Source organism: Astyanax mexicanus, chromosome 3 (assembly GCF_023375975.1).
Source record: "Astyanax mexicanus isolate ESR-SI-001 chromosome 3, AstMex3_surface, whole genome shotgun sequence".
Lineage (NCBI taxonomy): Eukaryota > Metazoa > Chordata > Actinopteri > Characiformes > Acestrorhamphidae > Astyanax > Astyanax mexicanus.
The window spans coordinates 54,943,795-54,966,029 of NC_064410.1; the positions used below are offsets into that span (position 1 = coordinate 54,943,795).

General features: G+C 36.2%; 1 protein-coding gene across 1 annotated transcript in view; it reads right to left on the reverse strand.

Moving 5' to 3' along the window:
• Window positions 1–15,708, reverse strand: part of foxk1 (forkhead box K1) — a 39,147-nt gene extending 23,439 nt beyond the window's left edge. Inside the window, exons 1-2 of the mRNA XM_007247819.4 lie at window positions 15,228–15,708; window positions 4,574–4,774 (exon numbers count right to left, since the gene is read on the reverse strand). Of these exons, the coding sequence (XP_007247881.3) occupies window positions 4,574–4,774; window positions 15,228–15,628 (602 nt within the window). The 5' untranslated portion in view covers window positions 15,629–15,708. The remainder of the gene's footprint in view (window positions 1–4,573; window positions 4,775–15,227) is intronic.
• Window positions 15,709–22,235: the final 6,527 nt, after the last annotated feature.

Consider the following 22,235-nt stretch of genomic DNA (forward strand, 5'->3'; position numbering starts at 1 on the left):
TATTGAACAAAAAGTAGGGATGTAAGAAAATAGATATTGATTTTTAATGATCAGATTAGATGTACAGATTGGTGTCAGAGAAGGATTAATTTAGAGGAGTTTGAACCACTAGATAGCTGTGTTCAAGGTTGCCAGGTCCAGCTAAAAAAATATCCAACACGAAGTCTGTCGAAAACCTGTCTTTTAGGGGCTTAAACTAAGATTATGTAAAGTTGTCACAGACATTAAAAACAAACAGGATAAAAAGGAAAAATAACTTCTAGAACTCCTTTTTAAATGTACTGCATGATACCACTGATCATTTTAACTTTTTTATACATTTATTTCTAATTTCCTCACATTTTTCTTTCAATTTAGCTGGGCCATTTGTCCCTCCCAATCAGCTGCTACTCAGCTGTATACCCTCATTAGAACTGATGCCACAACATAAGAACGGTGAAGACTCGCACATGCCTCCTCCGACACATGTGAAGTCAGACTGAACCTCTTTTTGAACTGCTGCTGATGTAGCATTACAAAGTAGCATCACAGCTGAAAGGAAAGCGCAGCCACTGGGTTCTACTATATCAGCTCACAGACACCTTGTGCTGATCGACATCACCCTAGGAGTGATGAGGGAAAAGAGCACCATCTGCCCACCCAGAGAGAGAGCAAGGCCAATTGTGCTCACTCAGGGCTCGGCAGCAGATGGCAAGCTACATGAACGGGATGACCGTTGGACCACTCGGCTCGATTCGACTTTAAGCGTCATTTATATTGTTTTTATACATAATCTTGAACCGTTTGCAGTGAAGGCTTTTCGGCTTTTTTAATTTTTAAAAGGAGCCCAAAACATCGCACACTGCACCCATTTGAATTTTACTATATTTTCAAAGCAGCCCAATTCTTCGGGTAAACTGCAAATTTGGCAAATCTGAATGGGATCTAAAGACAGAGCACAACACTGCCACTGGTTATCTAACGATAATTTTTTCGATTAGTTGATAAGTCAACGATTATTTCTGCCATCTCCATCTATATGATAGAATGATAAAACAATAGACAGAGCTGAACATTAGATTTAAGAGGAATTAAAATGTCTAGATGTTGTTTAAACATGAAAATAACTGATATTTAGTGAGTAATTATGTAATCTGTAGTGTTTGGGCACTTTTAGAGTGAGCCATTTACCCACCTCCCATTGTGCTTCTGTGCCTATCACTTCATGTAATGCAGTACTGTTACAAATTAATGATTAGTCAACAATGAAATTTGTAGTCGACAAATTCAAATAATCGACACTGTTGATTATATCGACTAATCGATGCAGCCCTATTTCTCACTATAATAGTTTTTGTTCTAATGTCAGATTAAAACAATCGTAATGTATTGGGATGTATCACAATATATCGCAATACATTAAATGTGAGCTTAAACTCCTGGGCTATAGCAGAAATCTTGCCCATGCACACCCCTAAAAAAAGAGGATATTGTAATTATGGTGAGGGACTGAGTAAGATCTGAAACAAACAGTGTCCACCGGGAAGCAGGAGGTTCAAATTGAGACATAAAGTAAATATGTACAAAAGGAGGGATTAGTCAGCGGCTGTACTGTACATGGCAGCGCCTCAAAGCCTGTTCACACTGTTTGTGAGGCGACCTGGAATTCCAAGCTTTCGGCACATCTGCTGTTTGTCCAGCAGGCAGAAGGAGGTCCAGAAACCGTCCCAAACCGTCTCCTCTCTGTCCCTCAAACAACTTCTGACCTCTCCCAGCACGTCTGCAGGAAAAACTAAGCGAAACCCAGTGAAAACCCAGTGAAAAGCTCAGCTCAGCAGCGCAGAACGAGTCGGACAGGCTGAATAAAGCCCAGCTTCTCCCGCTCTGCTGAGAGCTGGGAGTGGAGGAGGGAGAGTTCAGGAAGGATAGTGAGCAGCATGCAGTTTGTTTTGGGTGTAGGAGCAGGTCAGGCGGGCGGAGGGGGAGGGGTGGGGGGTAGGGCTACTAGGAGCCCTCAGAAAAAGGAAACTATCCGCGACTCAAAACATCAAACCACAACACTTTCCATCCCACCAATCACAGCGCTCCGAGCTCTGCACACTCCATATAAGGCACGCACACACACACACACACACAGACCGCTCACATTCACAGCCACACACGGTGAGGGGCCGCAGGGGGCAGACTTCCCCTTACACACATACACACAGAAACCACACACACTCTAAACACTGCACACGTGGAAAAACAACAGTGCTTTTATTGCCGAGTCACTTCCTTCACCATGTGCAGCCTAACGCCCGAATACAGGCCCTGCAGTCACAGGCTGTGATTTGTTTTAAATGCAAATCCTTTATTCTAATATCTATTATTTGATAATATATGGAAGCCCTGCTTCCCAACAGGGCAAATACAGCTAAAAATATAAAACAACCAAACAAAAAAAAAACATTTTTACATACAAGCACACAATATACAGCTCTGGAAAAGAATTTAGCGATCACTTTAGTTTCAGAATCAGTTTCTCTGATTTTGCTATATATAGGTTTATGTTTGAGTAAAATGAACATTGTTGTTTTATTCTATAAACTACAGACAACATTTCTCCCAAATTCCAAATAAAAATATTGTCATTTAGAGCATTTATTTGCAGAAAATAAGAAATGGCTGAAATAACAAAAAAAAAAAAGATCCAGAGCTTATCAAATAATGCTAAGAAAACAAGAATTTAAGAGTTCGGAAATCAATATTTGATTGAATAACCCTGTTTTTTAATCACAGTTTTCATGCATCTCGTCATGTTTTCCTCCACCAGTCTTACACACTGCTTTTGGATAACTTTACACCACTACTGGTGCAAACATTCAAGCAGTTCAGCTTGGTTTGATGGCTTCTATAAAGTAAGAAGACTGATTTAAACATCACAAACTGACTCAATTTCATTTTAGACTAAAATTCTTATAATACACTTACTATACAGCCTGTACAAAACTGTCACAATAAACATTTTTATTGGACGATTATACACATATACTGTCCAAGAAACAATTGTGATAAGCTATTTTTTGTAAAAAAAAAAAAAAAAAAAAAAAAAGACAATTGTATGCAACTGATTTAGGTCTATGATACAATGAAAGAATACTAATGCAGCGACACCAATTTAAAAACAACACACTTTGATGTATTAAATAAAAAAAATTAATAAGAAGAATAAATCTGATGCAGCTGTAAATTTCATTACAGGGAGTGTATAAATCCTGATTAACTGGATGATGTGCAGCAAATATTAAATAATCACAGTACTATGCATTAAAGGTATTTGAATAGCAGACTCTTGCAGAACGTGAAATCAAGAATTTTGTATGCAGGCCAAAAGAAGATAAGCATTGAGTATTGTTAAAATGTCTTTAAATATTGTGATACAATATATTTTTTTTTACAATATCATCCAGTGGTGGTGCCAATAGGTTTAAGTTAATCTGCTACAGAGAGCCCCATTCAGGGTTCATACACTTTTTAACCAATATATTTTCTGAACTTTTTCATACCTTTAAAGGTAAATTTTCATGACCATACGATTTTTTAAAAAATGAGTGCAGACATGAATAATAAAACCAAAAATCAACTAAAACTATAATAAAAATGTACTACAGTAGGGCTAAAATTAATATTTTATATATATATATATATATATATATATATATATATATATATATATATATATATATATATATAAATTAAATATGTAAATAATTTAAGCAATGTTTACACACAATCTTTATAATAAAATGTGTGTCAGATCCTGAGAGTTCCATTGTGTAGGGCTAAATTACTGAATTAACTCTGAGCTGATGTATTTCTTAGCTCAAAATAGTTTTTCTTCGTCGATAGATTAAAAAAAAACACACAGATTTGTAGATTGCAAATCTACAGGACTTTTCCAAAATGTTCTGGGTATTTTAAATTTGACTTATCTTTGTTTTAATCATGTTTGAATCATGTTTTATCCATCCTTTACTCTTAATCTATTCTTTTATTTCCATTTTTATTGTTACATGTATTTGTAATTTGACTTCTCTTTACATTTTCTAATTTGTAAAGCACTTTTTGTGTATGACAGGTGCTATATAAATAAACTTGCCTTGCCTTGCCTATTTTTATTTTTCCAAAACTAATTTGAAATTCCATGTATTTCATGACCGTACGAACCCTGCCTATTCTATTGGCAGCTCTTCCCTACTGGTACTGGACAAACTGTGTGTGTGCATTTGCACATTTGTATCAGCAAATGGTGCAACATAGTAACAAGCAACTGAATGCACTCAGCAGAAAAGGTGCGCACTAATATTTGGACTTACAGGGGTCAGTTTCCCAGACAGAAATTAAACCTAAGCATACATTATGTTGATAAATCTCCATTGAGAAAGCTTTGCAGTGCGAGATTCAGACCCACAGTGTAAACTGTAAGGTGTTGATTAGCCTGTAGTTTCAGAAAAACATCAGGCTCCATAAGCGTGATGTGATTCATAAGTAAACCAGTGTGAAAGTGTGAAAGCTAACTGTGGTTAATGCCTAAACTCAAAATGCACTGTACCTGATGGTTCCTGTGGGTGAAGGCAGGGGACTGATCATACTTCTGAAGTCTGAAGTTTCAGGAATGTTGATTTTCAGTGGGGAAATCTGTGGGTAGAGGGGTCTCACTGGGGAAATGGGGGCCTCCTCCTTTAGCACCTCCTTGTGGTACAGTGCAGTAAACTGAATCTTGATGATCGTACTGGGAAAGCGAAACGTGCACCTGGTGGGTGAGACAAAAAAAAAAATCATTAGAATATCAAACTGCAAATTATTCTAGTTAGGAGTGGTCTACAACATTCTTGGTAATTCTTGGTAATATGACAAAACACTGAACAATTTCAGTGGTTTTAGGAGTATTATACTGCAACAAAATACAAAATAAATGTTAAAATAAAATAAAATGTTAAATAAACAAAAATAAAAATTACCCATCAAGTAATGGCTGAGGGTGCCTATCTTTTAAGCCATGTCTGGAACATGGCCACAATAATTTGTTTCTGAAATTAAAAGGCTGTGCTGAGACTTTTGACTCACCCGGTTTATATATTAGGGCTGCAGAATTATCGGGACTACACCGTTTTTATATTTTTTATATATTTTTTTAAGAAACATTGTAATCAGCCAATAAGGCCAATATTTTAGAAAGCTACTTGCTAAAGAACTGCTGGTATAGAGGAGAAGGATCAAGCAACACTGGCCAACATTCGCCATGCTGCTTTAAAATTCAAGGATTTTTACATGTTCACATGTTTAAATATTTGTATTATTTATTAAATTGTATTAATTAATTAATTGTATTAACTAATAAATTAATGCTGAGTTCCTGCAGGTCTCTCGGCAGGATTTAAAATGTATATCGGTATTGGCAGATTTATACACGTAATATCGGATGTCAGTATCTGCCCACTTCGCAGCATCTCTCATATATACATATATATTCAGTAGAAACAAAAAAAAAACACAACAAAAAATTACCACAGTACCACAGTGGAAATAGTTAGTGCAGGCACAAAAACTACAAACATCTGCTTAAAGCTTTGTAGTAAATATATCAAAACACAAGACGCTTTCTGCTTTTCAACTTGGCTTTTATCATAACATGTATTTGTTTAATGTTTCTAAAAATATATTTTATGATTAAATATGTATTACACAACATGACACACCCCTAATTTCACTAACAAACTGAGATATCAGTTCCCTTTCACAGTTCAGCTCAAAAAAACTGACTGTAAACTGCATCATAATGTTACACAGGTCTCTGTAATAAACCTAATTAAACAGCATTTCAAAAAATATATGCAATATGTGCACATTAGGCTAGTTTCCCAGGCCCAGATGAACCTAATATGCTATTAATTAGTAGAATTTATTATGGATCATAACAGATACTGTACTTTATTAGAACCAAGAACCTAGCAACACCACAGCAACCGCCTACAAACACCATAGCAACTGCCTAGCAACACCACAGCAACAACTTCACAAAAACAAAGCCCATTAGACAACACAGAAAACATGCAGCAACAGTCCAGCAACTGCCTGGGAATTGGAAACAAATAAGCAAAGCAATGAATCTGCATATTCTGGTTTATATAAAGTTACCTAAATAAATGAATCACACTCTCTTTCATATCGCCTGTTCTTCCATGATTCTGCACCATCAAACCTAATCCTTCTCCAGTGCACATTCATCCACAGAAGATTACGCTCTCAGAAGGGCAGTCTAGAAAAGTTTCCATTATTTAGAAAAGAAATTAACAGAGCTTTCAGACTAAACTGCTGTGTGGAAAATCACTAGATGATTTAATCTGTTTCAGATCATAAACTCATAAACTGGATGCTGTCCATGATAATCGCACTGATTTGGCAAAATGAGCATTTATATTTGTTGCTGGATGTGTTTGTACCCTGATTTCAGCTCAATTTTACACCAACATGTGGACCCCAAGCTATATTACATGGATAAAATATTGGGACAATCTCATTCAGTGCTTCTTACTAAATCAAAGGTATTATAAAAAGAGTTTATTCTGCTTTTGTTGGAGTATCTGTCTCTACTGTCCAGGAAAGACAAACTATTAGATTCTGGAACATTGCTGTGAGGATTTGATGGCATTTAGTGAGTATTAGTGGAGTCATCTTTAAATCCATATCTGCAAATTACCCTAACTGGTTGGTGTGGTGCAGTGGATAACACCACTACCTGCCAGTGAGCCATCACATCATGTGGGGTACTGGGGTTCAATTCCCGGTCTGAGTGAAAATGCTGCACTACATTGGCCCAACTCTGTAATATAAGTAACCTTGCATTTTTTTCTGGATAAGAACATGAGCTAAATGCCATAAATGTGAAAAGAAAAAAAAGTAACTTAAAGTATTGGAAGGAGCACCATCGTTCCAGAGAGCACAGTTTTTTTCCACGGCTCTTTAGCTTAATGCTGGTGGGCTTTATATCCCCCCTGCCACAAATCTACCATTACTTGGTAACAGATAGATAGAATTCAAGCTATATTTGGGCATTTGCAAAAATTGTGAAACAAGGTACAGTAATGATCTGGTATTAATAGTCAGTGTGGTTTACAGTTCACAGCTCCACGAAAGGTACATTATACCACAGTTAGTTCCGACCCTGCAATGTGATTGGCTGAGAGGCATTCTATGAGTACCATTACCAGCCGGTAATGCACTGTAACGGAAGCGCTCCATGTACTACTCCACCATATACAAGTAACCTAGCAATGATGCAGCGCTTACAAACCAAACAGCGCATCTATAAACAGAGCAGCAATGCAACTATTTAAACTCACAGAGTGTTTATAACCAAACAGATCGTTTTTTCTTGTTCTCTTTATCTCAAAATCTTTCAATAAACAGTGATAAAGGAACTGTGGTATAATCACAATAATACACTCGAGGTTCGTGCTATAACCTGTTTTATTGGCTCTGCTGTACTGATCTACAACCGCAGCAGAGCAGTGCCAATATTCTAGGTTATAGCACGAATCTCAAGTGTATTATTGCTTAATTAATACACAGCACTCCTGAACAAGAGTGTGTTTACTTCCTAAACATGTGAGAGTGGCCGCCCAACCCCCAAACAAGCATTCACACGGCTCGCGCACACACACACACACACAAACACGCACATGCACACACACCTCAGTTCTGCAGGAAACCTGTTGATCCTGCAGACACAGGCTTCCGCACACTCGATAAAGCAGAGGCTCACAATCCCAGACCTGCCAATAGCATGGTGTTCCCATTTTAGTGTTTTCCCCTCATCAAGCCCCACCAGATTCAAGCTGAAATGAGATGACGTGTGGGTTTTCCCCTCTCGTACTGTTTTGGTTCGGGGCTTTGTGATGACCTGTTTATCAAATAAATCTTGCAGCGAAAAGTGAAAGTACTTGGCAGGAAAACACAGCAGTGTTCTGGAGTATTCTAACAGTGGCTGCAAGCCTGATTGTGAACACTTACACACTCACACATTCACACCCTGAACTTTACAGACAACACCCCCCAGAACTGCCCTCAGTACTGTGTACGTAAACAGTGGTACTGCTGCAGCACTTCCAGCAGGCTGATTTAGAAAAGTGCTGGAGCAGGAAGCCGCGCTTAATGCTGGAGAGTGCTCACTACAGTTGTTTTGAAGGGCAAACCTGGCACGCACCCAACAGCGGTCGAGTGTGTCAGACCGTGTTTTCATAGCCGTCTGTTGGAATAGCCATCACAACCTCCATGACAACAAGCTCCACAGACCTGTTCCCTGCACTGATAAAGCAGATGGAAAATGCCAAAAGCTATTCAAGGTGTCCATCAAACAGCAGCTCAGGCTAATATCTATTCTAGTTTATGTACAGTCAGAATAGCTGCTTAGGCCAGCAACAGTACCAACATACTGTCCTGTACTGTCACACTTTCAATCTATTGTTACTCATCTTTCTCAAAGACCTAATTACAGTAAGTGCAATGCACAAATATATAAATATACGTGCAATGTATGTAAATGTAAGTGCAATGCATAAAATAGATATACAGCTCTCTGGTTTTGCTATTTATAGGTACATGTTTGAGTAAAAGGAACATTGTTGTTTTATTCTATAAACTACAAACAACATTTCTCCCAAATTACAAATAAAAATATTGTCATTCAGGGCATTTAGTTTCAGTAAATGAGAAATGGCTGAAATAACAAAAAAGATGCAGAGCTTTCAGAAACAGTTCATATATCAATATTTGGTGGAATAACCCAGTTTTTTTTAAAAATCAGTTTTCATACATCTTGGCATGTTCTCCTCCACCAGTCTTACACACTGCTTTTGGATAACGTAATGCCAAAATTACAGCAGTTCAGCTTGGTTTGGTGGCTTGTGATCATCCATCTTCCTCTTGATTACATTCCAGAGGTTTTCAATTTGGTAAAACCAAAGAAACTCATCAGTATTTTTTTTTTCCAGAGCTGTATATTTCAGTGATGTCAATGGACTGAGTTTACAAGTGGGAAAGAGATTAATTCATATTTCAGCATAAATAAACTTTTTTTTTTTTTACCATCTCACCAGATCTCAGCAGTGGTGGTGGTGTGTTTACATACTGCTTATACGTCAGCAGGCTCTGTAAAAAGTGTAAATTACAGATGGAAGCTGGCATCTAACTCTGTACAACGATTAAAGCATGTTAATAAATTGAACATTGAACAGACTTCCATAAAGTTTTTTCTTCTCCTGTAAAATTATCGTTTTGGAGATGTGATAAGGATTTTGCTTGATTGCAACGACAAGCACATATATATTTCTGCAAACAGAAACTGTCTGACAACAGTCAATGCACTTGTCAAAATCACACTAGCAAAACACCAAACATGTTCACCTGACCTTTTGACACCAAGCCCCTCCTCCACTGTTTTGACTGTTACTTATCTGCCATCAGACATGCAGCAAAATAAGGTTTAAAGCACCATTGCCTTTACTTAGATGCCCATTATCTACACAGTGCATGTTTCTTTACTCAGTAACTATTAAAATGCATACAAATAGTTAAAATTAAACTGTTTACATCACTGTGCTCATTAAAAAATCTTCATAGATCTTCTGATGGGAGTAGGGCTGCAAGATATTTATTTTTGTTGTTCTGTGATACTGTACATACTGGAATAGGGCTGTGCAATATGATTAAAGCACTGCGTCTCAATATTTTAAGAAATAATGGGCAGAAGTGGGCGCTGCCATGAGCAGGAGTACGTTGGTTTGAATCCCATTTATGTAGCTTGCCATCAGCTGTCAGAGCCCTGAGAGAGCACAAGAGCACCATCTGGAGAAAGAGCACCATCTGGGTGGGTAAATGGCACTCTTTCCCCTCATCACTCCAAAGGGTGATGTCGATCAGCACGAGGCGTCTGTGAGCTGATGTATTGGAACAGAGTCGTTGCTCTTTCCTTCGAGTGCGCTGCGATGATACTTGGTAATGCTGCATCAACAGCAGTTCAAAAAGAGGCGGTGGCTGACTTCATATGCGTCAAAGAAGGCATGCGCTAGTCTTTACCCTCCTGGTGTTGGGCACAGTAATAGAGGGGAGTCCTAATGAGTGGGCTGGGTAACTGGCCTTGTAAATTGGGGGAAAAATGAGAAATATTCCCGATATATGATATGTATCTCTAATAATAATAATATTTAATAAATCAGTGTGCTGCTTATGGAATTGAACACACAGAGTACTGGCTGGAAGTGCTCAGGAGAAATCTGAAACTAAACTGCATGCACACATTGCAATGACGATGCTGATATATCTTGTGCACCCCTAGCTTAATATAACTCATACAGATTGTCTCATCTAAATGCAGGGAGAAAAACAATGCGTGCAACTGAAATAACTTCTATACCAACATCTGAACAGTGCAGTTCTACTTTCAAAACTGTGAAATATCCCCTGAGAGGTTGCAAAATTTTCCATTTAAACAGACAAGGCAAACGTATCTTCACATCATTATGTGAAACTTTAAGGAAACCTCATGTTGAGTAGGGATAAGTATTGGCACGATACAACAGGTGTAGCAAAGTAATATTTTGCGACTGTTTATATAAAATTTTAAGCAGGCATGGTTAAAACATAATCAATACAGTATTGCAAAACAAAATACTGCGATTTTTTCCACTCTCCTAAAGTTGAATGGAGCATTAAAATACATTAAAATTTACATAGTAAAATGCATTTACATTTTTTTTACAGCTCTTGTGAAAGGACAACATCCTTTCATCGCATTCATTTCCTTTAGCATTTTGCATTTTTTTTGTTTTGGTTTCTGTGGGTTTATGCACCAAAAAGTGTCACCACACTGAGATTCCAACTTGTTTTAATTGTGCAGAATTAAACTGCCTATTGCTACTGTACTCTTAATACGGGTTTATGTAAATTACCTTAGTTCTGATTGGATGACTCATTTTTTGTGCATTCTAGTAGTGTGCAATTTCGTATCATGCACAATATTTATTTTGCTGTCATTTTAAATTCTTTAATTAATTTGTAAAAATGTAATGTTTTGTCATATCACCAAGAATATCCTTATCCCAACGTTACCCTGGAATATTGTGATATTATTTAAGGGCCATATTTCCAACCTCTACTGCAAGTCAAACGAGTGCTTGATGTTAATCTACACAGATTTCTCTCCCGAAAACTGTTTGTTTGGGTAAGTAAGGCTCCTTAATACACGACTGGTAGAATTCATACATAAGACACTGTCTGTAAAAATACGGTAATTCAATAAAATGCTGGAAAATTTACTGCTGGTCAAATCTGGTGAAAATTTACTGTATTTTTTCATATTGCAATTATTATTGCCGTCAAAAAAAATATTGTAATGAATTCCTAGAATCGTGCAGCCCTACTGTGTATATGACATATCATGCTATTATTTTATCATCATATCAGTAGCACAATAGGGTATAAAATGTACAATATTGTTTATCACAATTATTTTTGAGACAGATTTGTGTTGTGAGCTGTTTAGCAAGAAATAAACAATAAACATATTTTACACACGTGAACAAGCCCTTCTTTATTTTCTCTGCACGGTTTGATTACAACTGCTAATAGCTGAAGGGAAAACAGGTAAAACGTGTACATTATTGGCACTGAGCCTTGTCTGGTATGTTTCCTGAAGCCTGTAATGCAGCTAGGCCTCAAACTGCAGTAGTGCTGAATATACAGTACAGTAATACAGTAATAAGCCTCTGGGCCTCGTCTAACAGTAATATAGTAACACATAGTACTAACATTATTATGAAGAATTTGAATTTTACATATATATTGAAATTTTATCAATTTATTATATATTTAAACTTTATATTTTTTATATAGTGTATTTTTTGTGTGTTATGAGCTCTGTGACAAAAATAAACTTTCAGAAGATTATAAATGTGTTGAAACCTATAGTAGCATGTACCTGTGAACATCCTTTAACATAAAAATAATAATATTAATTCATGATATGTGCTTATTTTAGCTTCACATTTTCTTTACTCTCGCTTTGAATTTGGAAATCTCTGTGCATTACTTTCCAGATCAGAGTTGTATTTAAAACGTGTAGTATTATCAGTGTTGGCATTATGTGATCTTTAACAAAAGCAAAGATAGCGTTACACATGTAAACAACCCCTATTTCTATTTATATTTTCCTGAAGCGTTTAAAGATAGCCTGTGGGCCATGTCGAACATAATAACAATATTTATTATACTATAATAGTTAATAATCTGATGATTTCAGCTTTATGATTTTCATAAAGCAAGTGTCTTTTTCACTAAGCAAGAGTGATGTTTAAATGCTTCTACTGTCAAAAGATGATATGTACGTCGGGAATTTTTTGGATATTACTTCATAAAATCAAGATTTTATGAATACACAAGATTACCAATACACATTTAAAACTTAGAGTGACTACACACCCCGGTATAACTATAGAAACAAATATATCACATTTTTGCCTTATATTCTAGCTTTCAACCAACTTTATGCAAACAAATTAGTTTTCACATTTATTTGGTCTGAATAACTAAAACTTTTAGAATCATTTATATACCAATATCAAGACTTTTTTTCGTATTTTCTATACCACCCAGCCTTAGGTTCTTAAAAATCTAGTGAAAGAGTTTAAATTCTGTTACATTTAAACACTAAATTAGAGTGCATACTATTTTTAAATCAGTATTTTTATGTCTCTGTATGTAAATAAAAAGGCTCTATTTTGCATTAAGTGTTGTTTGAGTATAAAAACAACTACTACTACTACTTAAACCTAAAACATATAACCTGCTACAGTATTGTTGATGTTTCCTGTAGCCTATAATGTGGCTAGGCTTTAGGCTATTGTAGGTGAAACTGTTTAAATTCTGCTACATTTAAAACTAGATCAAAGTGCACGCTTTTAAAAAAAGCAGTATTTTCAGGTGTTTGTATGCAAACAAAAGGCTTTTTTACATCAAGTTTGAGTATAACTACTACTAATATACATGAAACAAACAATTATAACAATGTACATTATTGTTATTGTGTCCTGAAGCCTAAAACGTGGCTGCTACATTTAAAACTAGATCAGAGTGCACGCTTTTAAAAAAAAAAAAAAAGTATTTTTTCTGTAGGTGTCTGTATGTAAACAAACAGCTCTTGTTTTGTGTCAAATGCTAATTGAGTACTACTACTACTACTACCCGAAACTGAAACAAGTATAACGTTTTCATTATTGCTGTTGTTTCCTGAAGCCTACACTGTGGCTAGGCCTGTTACTACTGCAGTATCATGCCCTGTGCCTCATCTAAGAACAGTAGGCTGTGGCAAATCTGCACTGCAGGCTCCAATCAGAGCTCTACACACCCCTCAGCATGCTGTTTACTCTAGCTAGTTTTGTTTAGGGGAATACAGAATTTTGCTATTGTTTATTAACATTAATAATTCAGCACTTCCCAATATGCCAATACCGCTGCTGTTTGGAGCATAGTTAGCCAACACCTTAAACAAATCGGCCTTTAATCCGCCCCATCTGAGGCTTAACTAGTTACCTAGCTCACTATCTTTAAGCCAGCTCTGAAGGGCATTACGGTCTGAATGTTTCTCAGCCTGTCCTTTAATCTGCACCAGAAGAACCCAAAATTGCCTGTTTTTACTCTAAAATTAAACAAAACAGCTTTAACACTGTTTGCTAGCTAGATACCACCAGATTGTTACCGTAAATAAAAGTCCTGAAGGGGGTGAGATTCAAGGGTTGGAACACTGCCTGGTCATTTATTTATTTAGAAGGCTCCAGACATAATCTAGCAAACTATAGCTCATATAGCTAAAAGCTAGTTAGCTAATACCAACTAACTAATTATCTAGCTATTCAAACTTCTCAAGACTGAACAAATAGCTAGCTGTCACATCCCATTCAAAAACTGTACTCAGTCTTTCAGCCTTGAAAACTAGCTAACTACTAGGTTAGTATACCAACTACATGCATGAGTATTTTTTTATATATTTTTCTTAGTTTAATTTGTTTATCATCTATCTATTTATCTATCTACATATGCACCTACTAATTTATTTATTAGATGTATACAAAATTATACAAACACCACTGTACATTTACTGTTTAAATACATAAAAACTAGCTATAAATGTGTACTGTGTGTTTATTTGTTATTAACTAATGTCCATGCATTTTATTTATTTATTGATTAATCTATTTACTGTTTCTCAATTTTTAGGCGTATACTAAATTATACAATCACATAAGTACATTGACTGTTTATATTACATTTTTACTAAATGCATGTTGGAATGTGTTTGTTTTCGGTTATTAACTAGACACACACCATATATTGCTTTGTCCTAATGTCTATGCATTTCACGTATTTTTTACTTTAATTTATTTACTTTAGCTTTATACAAAGTGCTACAATCACCCGTGTATACCCCTCTATAAATAAAATGTATGTGTCTATGTATTTTACATATTTAAAGCTTACATTTATTTATTGTTTCTCTATTTTTGTTTTAAGTATACACAGTAAAACAATCAATAGTTTAAATAAAAAATATCTAAAATAACTAAACCCTAGCTAGTAAGCTAGCTATAATAAGATAAGCACAACCAACCTGGAGAGCTGTTATGTCCCATTCATAGACAGTACACAGTCCCGAAGCCTTGTGTGTGTGTGTGTTTGTATGTATATATTTGTGTACATATATTACTACGATAACGTTAGATAATTTTCTTCAGCTATGTAGATTAATGTTTTAGTCATTAACTAGTGCATTAATGTCTATGCATTTTGCTTGTTTTAAATTTAATTAATTTAACGTTACTGTTCTCTGTGTATTTTTAGGTGTATACAAAGTGATACAAATCTCCCCTGTACAAAAATACTAGTTTAAATAAATAAACTACTGTTACATATATAAAAATACACCCTAGCTATTAAACTCGCTATAAAAAGATAAGCACAATCAGCTTGGGGAGCTGTCACGTCCCATTCAAAGCATTGTACACTATCTATCGAGCTAGGTTAGCTAATTTAGTTAGCCAGCTAGCTTGCTAATCATGCTAGCTATTTACTTAGCTATTTGGCTAGCTCTCAGCAGCAGGTTTACAGTATGGGCGCTGCAGCGTTAGTAACCCCAGCAGCACAAGCTCACTCACTCCCTCGGCAGCTGAATCGGAGGGGCGCCTCTCCGTTGGAACACGCCGTCCACGAACACGCCGTTCTTGCCGAGGCAGCGCAGGTAGAAGTTGGGCTCCTCGAAGGTGATCTGCAGGTGTCGCCTGGAGATGAAGCTGGAGTGGCCCATGTTGACGTCCACGGAGCCATGGGACGAGTTGCGGCCCACGGTCACGGTCCTCTGCCGCATGACGAACTCGAAGTCCCGGCCTTCCAGGCGGGCGAGGGCCTGCGGAGGGGGATTCAGCGCCACGGCCGAGACTCCGGTCACGCTCGACGGCAGCGTGTAGACGGTCGGCACGGCGACTCTGACCGGGCTACACGGCGCGGATTTGAGGGCCAGCAGTGCCCTGGCCCCGGTGTCGTCCCCGAAATCGGCCATCTTTCCTGCGAACTTGTACGGGAGTTAGTGAATGCGGCGGCGGAGCAGGCTTCGCTCTGTTGCTGTTGGTGCTCCTCACAACACGGAGAGGGCGGCCGCAAATACACGGCCTGGATCCTGGATCCGCAACTGGAACGGACTGCGGTCTCACACATACAGCTCAATGTTCAATCAACGTTCACTTTTACATCACTAATGCACTGAAACTACACTGACCTACAGCGTCAGAATGTACTTGTTTGTGCAAACATTGATTACGGTTTTATATGTGTTGTTTTTTAATAAAACTTACTTATATTAAATATGTATATCTTGTTTGCGATTAATGCTTCATAGGTTGTACTGTGCTCACAAAGTATTATCAAGTCCAGTTTTATTGTCAATACTGAATATGTAGAGGACATACAGAGGATTGCAACTGCGTTACTCTCCTTCCCAAAGTTAAAAAAGAATAAATAAATAAATATAAACACACTAAGTTACATGTACAATACAAGGTCACAGATAGTCATACGTGAAAAAATAAATGTTATTTTTGGGTGCATTACATCTTTTAATTATGATTATGAATATCTTAAAATATTTAAACTAACTTTATTTACCATTGCCTAATATGCATTGGTTAGTGATAAAATTCTGACTCTGAATCAACATTTATTTAAAGGACCCCCCCCCCCCCCCCCCTATTATTTTTATATGACTGAAAGCATTGTAGTGCAGGGTATATTTATAGCCACTACCATTCAAAGCCATTGAATGAACGTTGATTCAATGTCAGAATTTCACCACAAACCAATGCAAGGTTCTTTCCTTATCATCAAAATAAAAGTGTTAAAAAATTAAGGTTTCTTAAATGTTTTTGCTATTAGTAAAGCTCACAGCCTTGAAAGCAAGGAACATTGAATACATGTTTTTTTTTGTTGCATTACATCTTTTAATGCTGATAATGAAAAAAAATAACCCTAGGAATTGGTTAGTGATGAAAGTGTTGAACATTTGAATCAACGTTAAAAAGAGCACAGTAAACGATATACGAATAGAAAAAAAGATGAGCATATTTAATATAAATAAAGTTTAATATAAATAACACATGAAACCATAACTTTGAATTAATAAAAAATAGATTCGCACAAAAAAATAAATTGTGATATTGTAGATCAGCGTTATCTCCGTGCATTAGAATTGGAGAACTGTGCGATATTTATTAGCTGTGTTCTGCGGCTGCGCTCTGGGCTCTGCGGCACTGAAACGGTTAACGGGGCTGCAGTTCCAGGAACCGGACGACACGTGCGTTACATGTGGCAGCGGCAGCGCAGCGAATGCGCGTCAGATCCGCGCGGTCTGACCGCGGCTGCAGCTCCACGCGGTGAATCTACATCCCGGACTGAATTTCACCTAAAAACCGCCGCAGATCACCGAGTCCCGTTCACTTACAGCGCGCGGAGCACTGACGTCACGCCGCACTGACCAGTCCCAGCGCCCTCTGTTTATAAACACAGAGGGAACAAGAAACACCCAAAACCCGGAGACTGGATCTTCCACCCCGGATTAGCCAGGATTTACTGATAAAGCTCTCACATTCCACTCACTCACTTCATTCATTCACACAGTCACTCACTTACTAATTCACCTATCCATTTACTCCATTCACTCATTCATTAATTCACCCATCCATTCACTCACTCACTCATTAATTCACTCATCCGTTCACTTACTCATTTATTCATTCATTCATTTAATTACTCATTCACCCATCCATTCATTCACCATTTATTATTTCATTTACTCCTCCATTCACTCACTCATTATTTTTTTCATTCATTAATTTATTCATTCATTCACTCATTAATTAACAAATCAATCCATATATTTATTAATTAATTCATTTATTCATTCATGCATTCACTTATTTATTAACCAATCAATCCATTTATTCATTCATCCATATATTTATTCATTCATTCATTCATTCATTCATTCATTCAAGCTGCTGTTTAGGCATATCTATGGAAGTCCTTTCCTATGTGTTCTGTTAAGCATAAAATCATTGAATTCTGAACAAAAATGAAGCGTGAAAGGTGCTGCGGTCTGGACTTATGGGCCAAAATCTAGTCCGACCCTAACACATAGTGTTGGTCTGGACCGACTGAACCATAGTCCGGTTGTTTGTAGTGTAAAAACACACTTTTAAGAGAACATGTTATGCAGAACTCACATGTCTGCCTTTGTATTTCCACTTGGGTCTCAACTGCCCCTATAAACACACCCAGCAGCCAAACATTCCACACATCTGGTTTCTGTGAATCTGTGCATTCAGGAATCATATGCTTCTATGAGCTGTTTGGATGGCTCCCTTATTGTGACATAACAATAAGGAAACATACATAAAGCCACACTGAACTCCACCACTCACCCATCAACTCCCACTAGAGCCCCACCCACTAGATCAGTTGAAGTTCTGCCCTTTTTGGTCTGCTGGTTAAGCATCTCAGACAGTACAAAGCATGATTAGCCAGCAGACTTCGTCTGATGGAGGGATCTGTACCTACTGTCCGTGGCTAGTCAGCAGATGAGGGAGATGTAAACACTTTCTTATAGTGAGTGTTGTGCTTCAGTTATAGTTAAGCATTAACTAGCTTGTTCATGCTTTGCCATTTAGCACAAGCAAACAGTAACCTGTGGTAAATGCTCAGCATATGTGAATACTGATTGTGTTGGATACTGATACTCCACTCCATACACAGCTTTAAAAAGTTTATTTACAACAGAATGTTCTGGTGATTCCTGTATCTACTGTAACTGTAGATTAATCATTATTTATAAACTGATATTAAAGTAGTCAGAGGAAGAATCTGTTACACTCCCTCTGTTACAGGAAGCTGAGTCGGATTTTGTCAGGCAAGCAGTATTTAACACAACATCTGTCAAGTGGTTCTACAAACCAGTCCATGTAGGTGATGACGACAGGATGTAGTAAAGTTCTTTAGTGCACTCACGAAACTGCAGTGTGAAACCAAAACTAACTGGGTTAAGACTCTAGACCAGACTTTCGGGTGGTAAACTGCTTTGTCTTACTTTCACTGCCAGTCAGGACAGGTTTGTGTTTGTTGGCTCATATTTGTATGGTTTAAGGGATTGTCAAGGACTATAAGCAACCAGTCTTACCGGTTGGGCACAGGGGCGATTCTAGGATCAGAGTTTTAGGGTTTTTAACCAAAAAAAAAACTTTCTTTGTGGTTACAGTAGGAGTGAGTGTTTCTTATCAAAAGAAATGGATTAAAATCAGACACACAAGCTATTAGGCAAATGTGACAGCATATAATAAGAAAAATGCACGTACATATTTTTACATACTGTATTTGTTTGCATTCTTCATTATCTTTTCTTATTTATTGTATAAAAAAAAACAGATTGTCCAATGTCCCAAAAGCTAGCTTCTCGCACTTCAATTTAAACAGAGGACGCTGGCTGACTGCAGTAGTATTAGCATTAATGAAATAAAAATGTTAGACAGTGAAAGTATAAAGAGTGCTGTGTAATGGTGAGTAAATGTGTGTGTGTGTGTGTGTGTATGCTGAGTGTATGGTAGAGCGAAGAGAAAGTGTACCATGCGATGGGGGGCTGTTGTGTTTTTGCTCTTAAAATTTTGTTTAATTACCTGTTTTATGAGGTTTGAACATTTGTTTCAGTTTTGTTTCCTAGACACATGCCTGATAAAAAAAAAAACACTTTTAACTTTTACCTGTAAGAATACTAGCAACCCATAAAGGGCTGGCTATGCCCATGTTTGGGCACTTATATTCTATGAGGATATTTTTGAAGGTGTCATGATGCTCTTTTTTGTATAAAATAGTTTTGAATTCAGTGAATCTATTTTAGTACAGAAATCTTCTGCAGTGTTTAACCTTGTTCTTTAGTCTGTTTTAGCTTTTCCACATTTCTATTGTTTTGCCTTCCCAACGCAGGCCTTGAGAGACAGGCTGGCAAAGGAATCCAAACAAACAAGGTGAGATATGGTGTACCACCATTTTGTCCACCGCATAGTTATTTAAATTTCACACAAACACTGTGTAACAACACATTTATCAAGATTTATTCTGAATGAACACATTATTACAAATATAGAGAACGTTTATGATTTTATTCAATTTTATACAGTCTGATACAGTTTCAATTATTCATTTAGCTTTTAAAAAAAGCAAAAAAACAATATCAGGTTATATAAACGTGTCCAATAATTCCTTTATCCACTTGGTCATCTTGGGATAACCCCACCCCCTTCATCAGTCATCAGTGACACCACAACCTTCACACTGTTTTGTTTTCAAGGGACTGAAAACACTTTCTGCTGAATGTTCAAAAGTTAGGAAAATAAATTTTATTTAATATTTTTCATATTGTCTCCATATTTACCTGTGGTAAAACTCAGTAACCAAAACAATTTTAGAGAACATGTTTCTTTGAAATAGAACAAGAACAGTCACCAGAAACAATTCAATATGTTTTCAATTCTACGTCAACTACGCTTTTTAAAAATTAAATGCCTCTTTTTTGCCTATATTGTCCACCCAGTTGTAAAGCTTGCCATGGCGGGGAGGACGTATGCCCTGGGCTAGACTGCTGTGGATTTAGTTGTGGCGATTCCAAAAATTAGGTGTTATTTATCTTTTTGGTGTTGGGTTGGAGGGTGGATAAGGGTCCTAGTTATTACCTAACTAGACCTGCAAGCTGGACCTTATTTATCACAGCAGGGACATGGTCATAGGCTGGTCATTTGCGTTGCACTATAGTCTCAGAGACTCGGCTGTACAGAAGTAATACTGGGGTTTGCACACACTGTATTGTCACTGCTAGTTTGAGAACAGTCCAGCCAAGAGTGGCTCTATGGTGAAACTGACCACTGATGACGGCCTGCAGGATGACTAACACTAATATTGTATTGGATAAGATGAGACACTGTCTCAACAAGGTAGGCGTGTCTAATAAAGTGGCAGGTACTGTAAGTAACTAAATGTACACAATGTGTGTACTGAAGTGACAACAGCCTTTAATCTTCTGACTGTGAGCATTTCTTCCACATTGGGTGTCAACATATGAATGAAAAAAAAAAGATTTAGTTGTACATGATAGTCATATTATATAAAAAAAACATATAAATAATTATTTGTAGTATAATTATTCTTCTAACCCTTGTGAAAAGGAAGTATACTTCAAAGCATTAAAAGTATGTTCAAATTAGAATTAGGTAAAGAATACTAAAAGTGCATTTTCAATTTAATATACATGAAAATGAAAACACACATTAAATATACTTTCTTTGTATTTTTTCATTAAATGCATTTTAAGCAAGATGCTTTAAATTATATGGTGTGTTGATAGACTATATATATATATATATATATATATATATATATATATATATATATATATATATATATATATATATATATATATATATATATATAGTGGCATTAAATACTGCTTAAAGTGCACATTAGTGTATTTTTTTCCAGTAGCATTAAGATGTACACAATATGTGCATCAATACGCAAAGTAGTACATTTACAATATACTTCAAAAGTATTAAAAAAAGATGACATACTTAAATCTACTTAAGTTTGCAAAAGTTGTACGAAAAAAAGACAATTTAATGCTTTAATGCCGTGTTTAAATATAGCTTAATTACAACTGAAATATACTTAAGTTGCCATAAGTTGTTCCAAGATAGTACATTAAATGTGTATTTAAGTACATATTTTATGTACTTTTCCATAATAAGTATACTTTTAAAAATATACTTAATTCACTTTTCTTTTGCAAGGGAATGCTTTAGTGTAATTGTGAAATACTGTCATAATCAGCACAAATAAATCAGTAAATGAGTTTTTGCCGAATTTGAAGCACTGTCCCCTGTGAACAATTGCATTTTTTTATATAATAATAATATATAATAAAAATAATAAATAGTTTATTTGAACTATATGGGGATTCCTTATAAAATATTAATCTCTGTACAATTTAAAGTTTTACCCACTTTTACCCTGAACTGCACAAATAAATCAGTAAATCAGTTGTAACCCAAATTGGAACACTGTCTGTGAATAAAATACATATTTTAGAATTATTATAGTATATTTGAACTATATGAGGATTAATAACAAAATATGAATCTCTATACAATTTAAAGTTGTATACACTTCCATATACTTCAGTATACATCAGTAAAATGTATACCTTATTTGGCACTCTTAATTAGATACTGATGATATATTTAAAAAAAAATATTCAGGATTAAAAGATGGTTAAAGTGACTTTTGGTGCAGTGTCTACCCCTGTTGGTGTGTTGAGCTAATACAGCTTCAATACCCATCACGAAGTAAAGTGGTGGGAATAAGTTATGTTTCTGAAAATAATGTTAAAATGTCTGTAATATTATAATAGATTTGTTTTGCTGGAGAAATGAGCATTAATAACCCAAATACCTTGCATTTTCTCCAGCAAAACAAAAAATACACAATACTATAGGTTTACCTTCACCTGCATTTTTAGAACATTTTAAAGTTAGTTAAATAATTAATCATGCAAATTTCACATAAAATCACCTTGC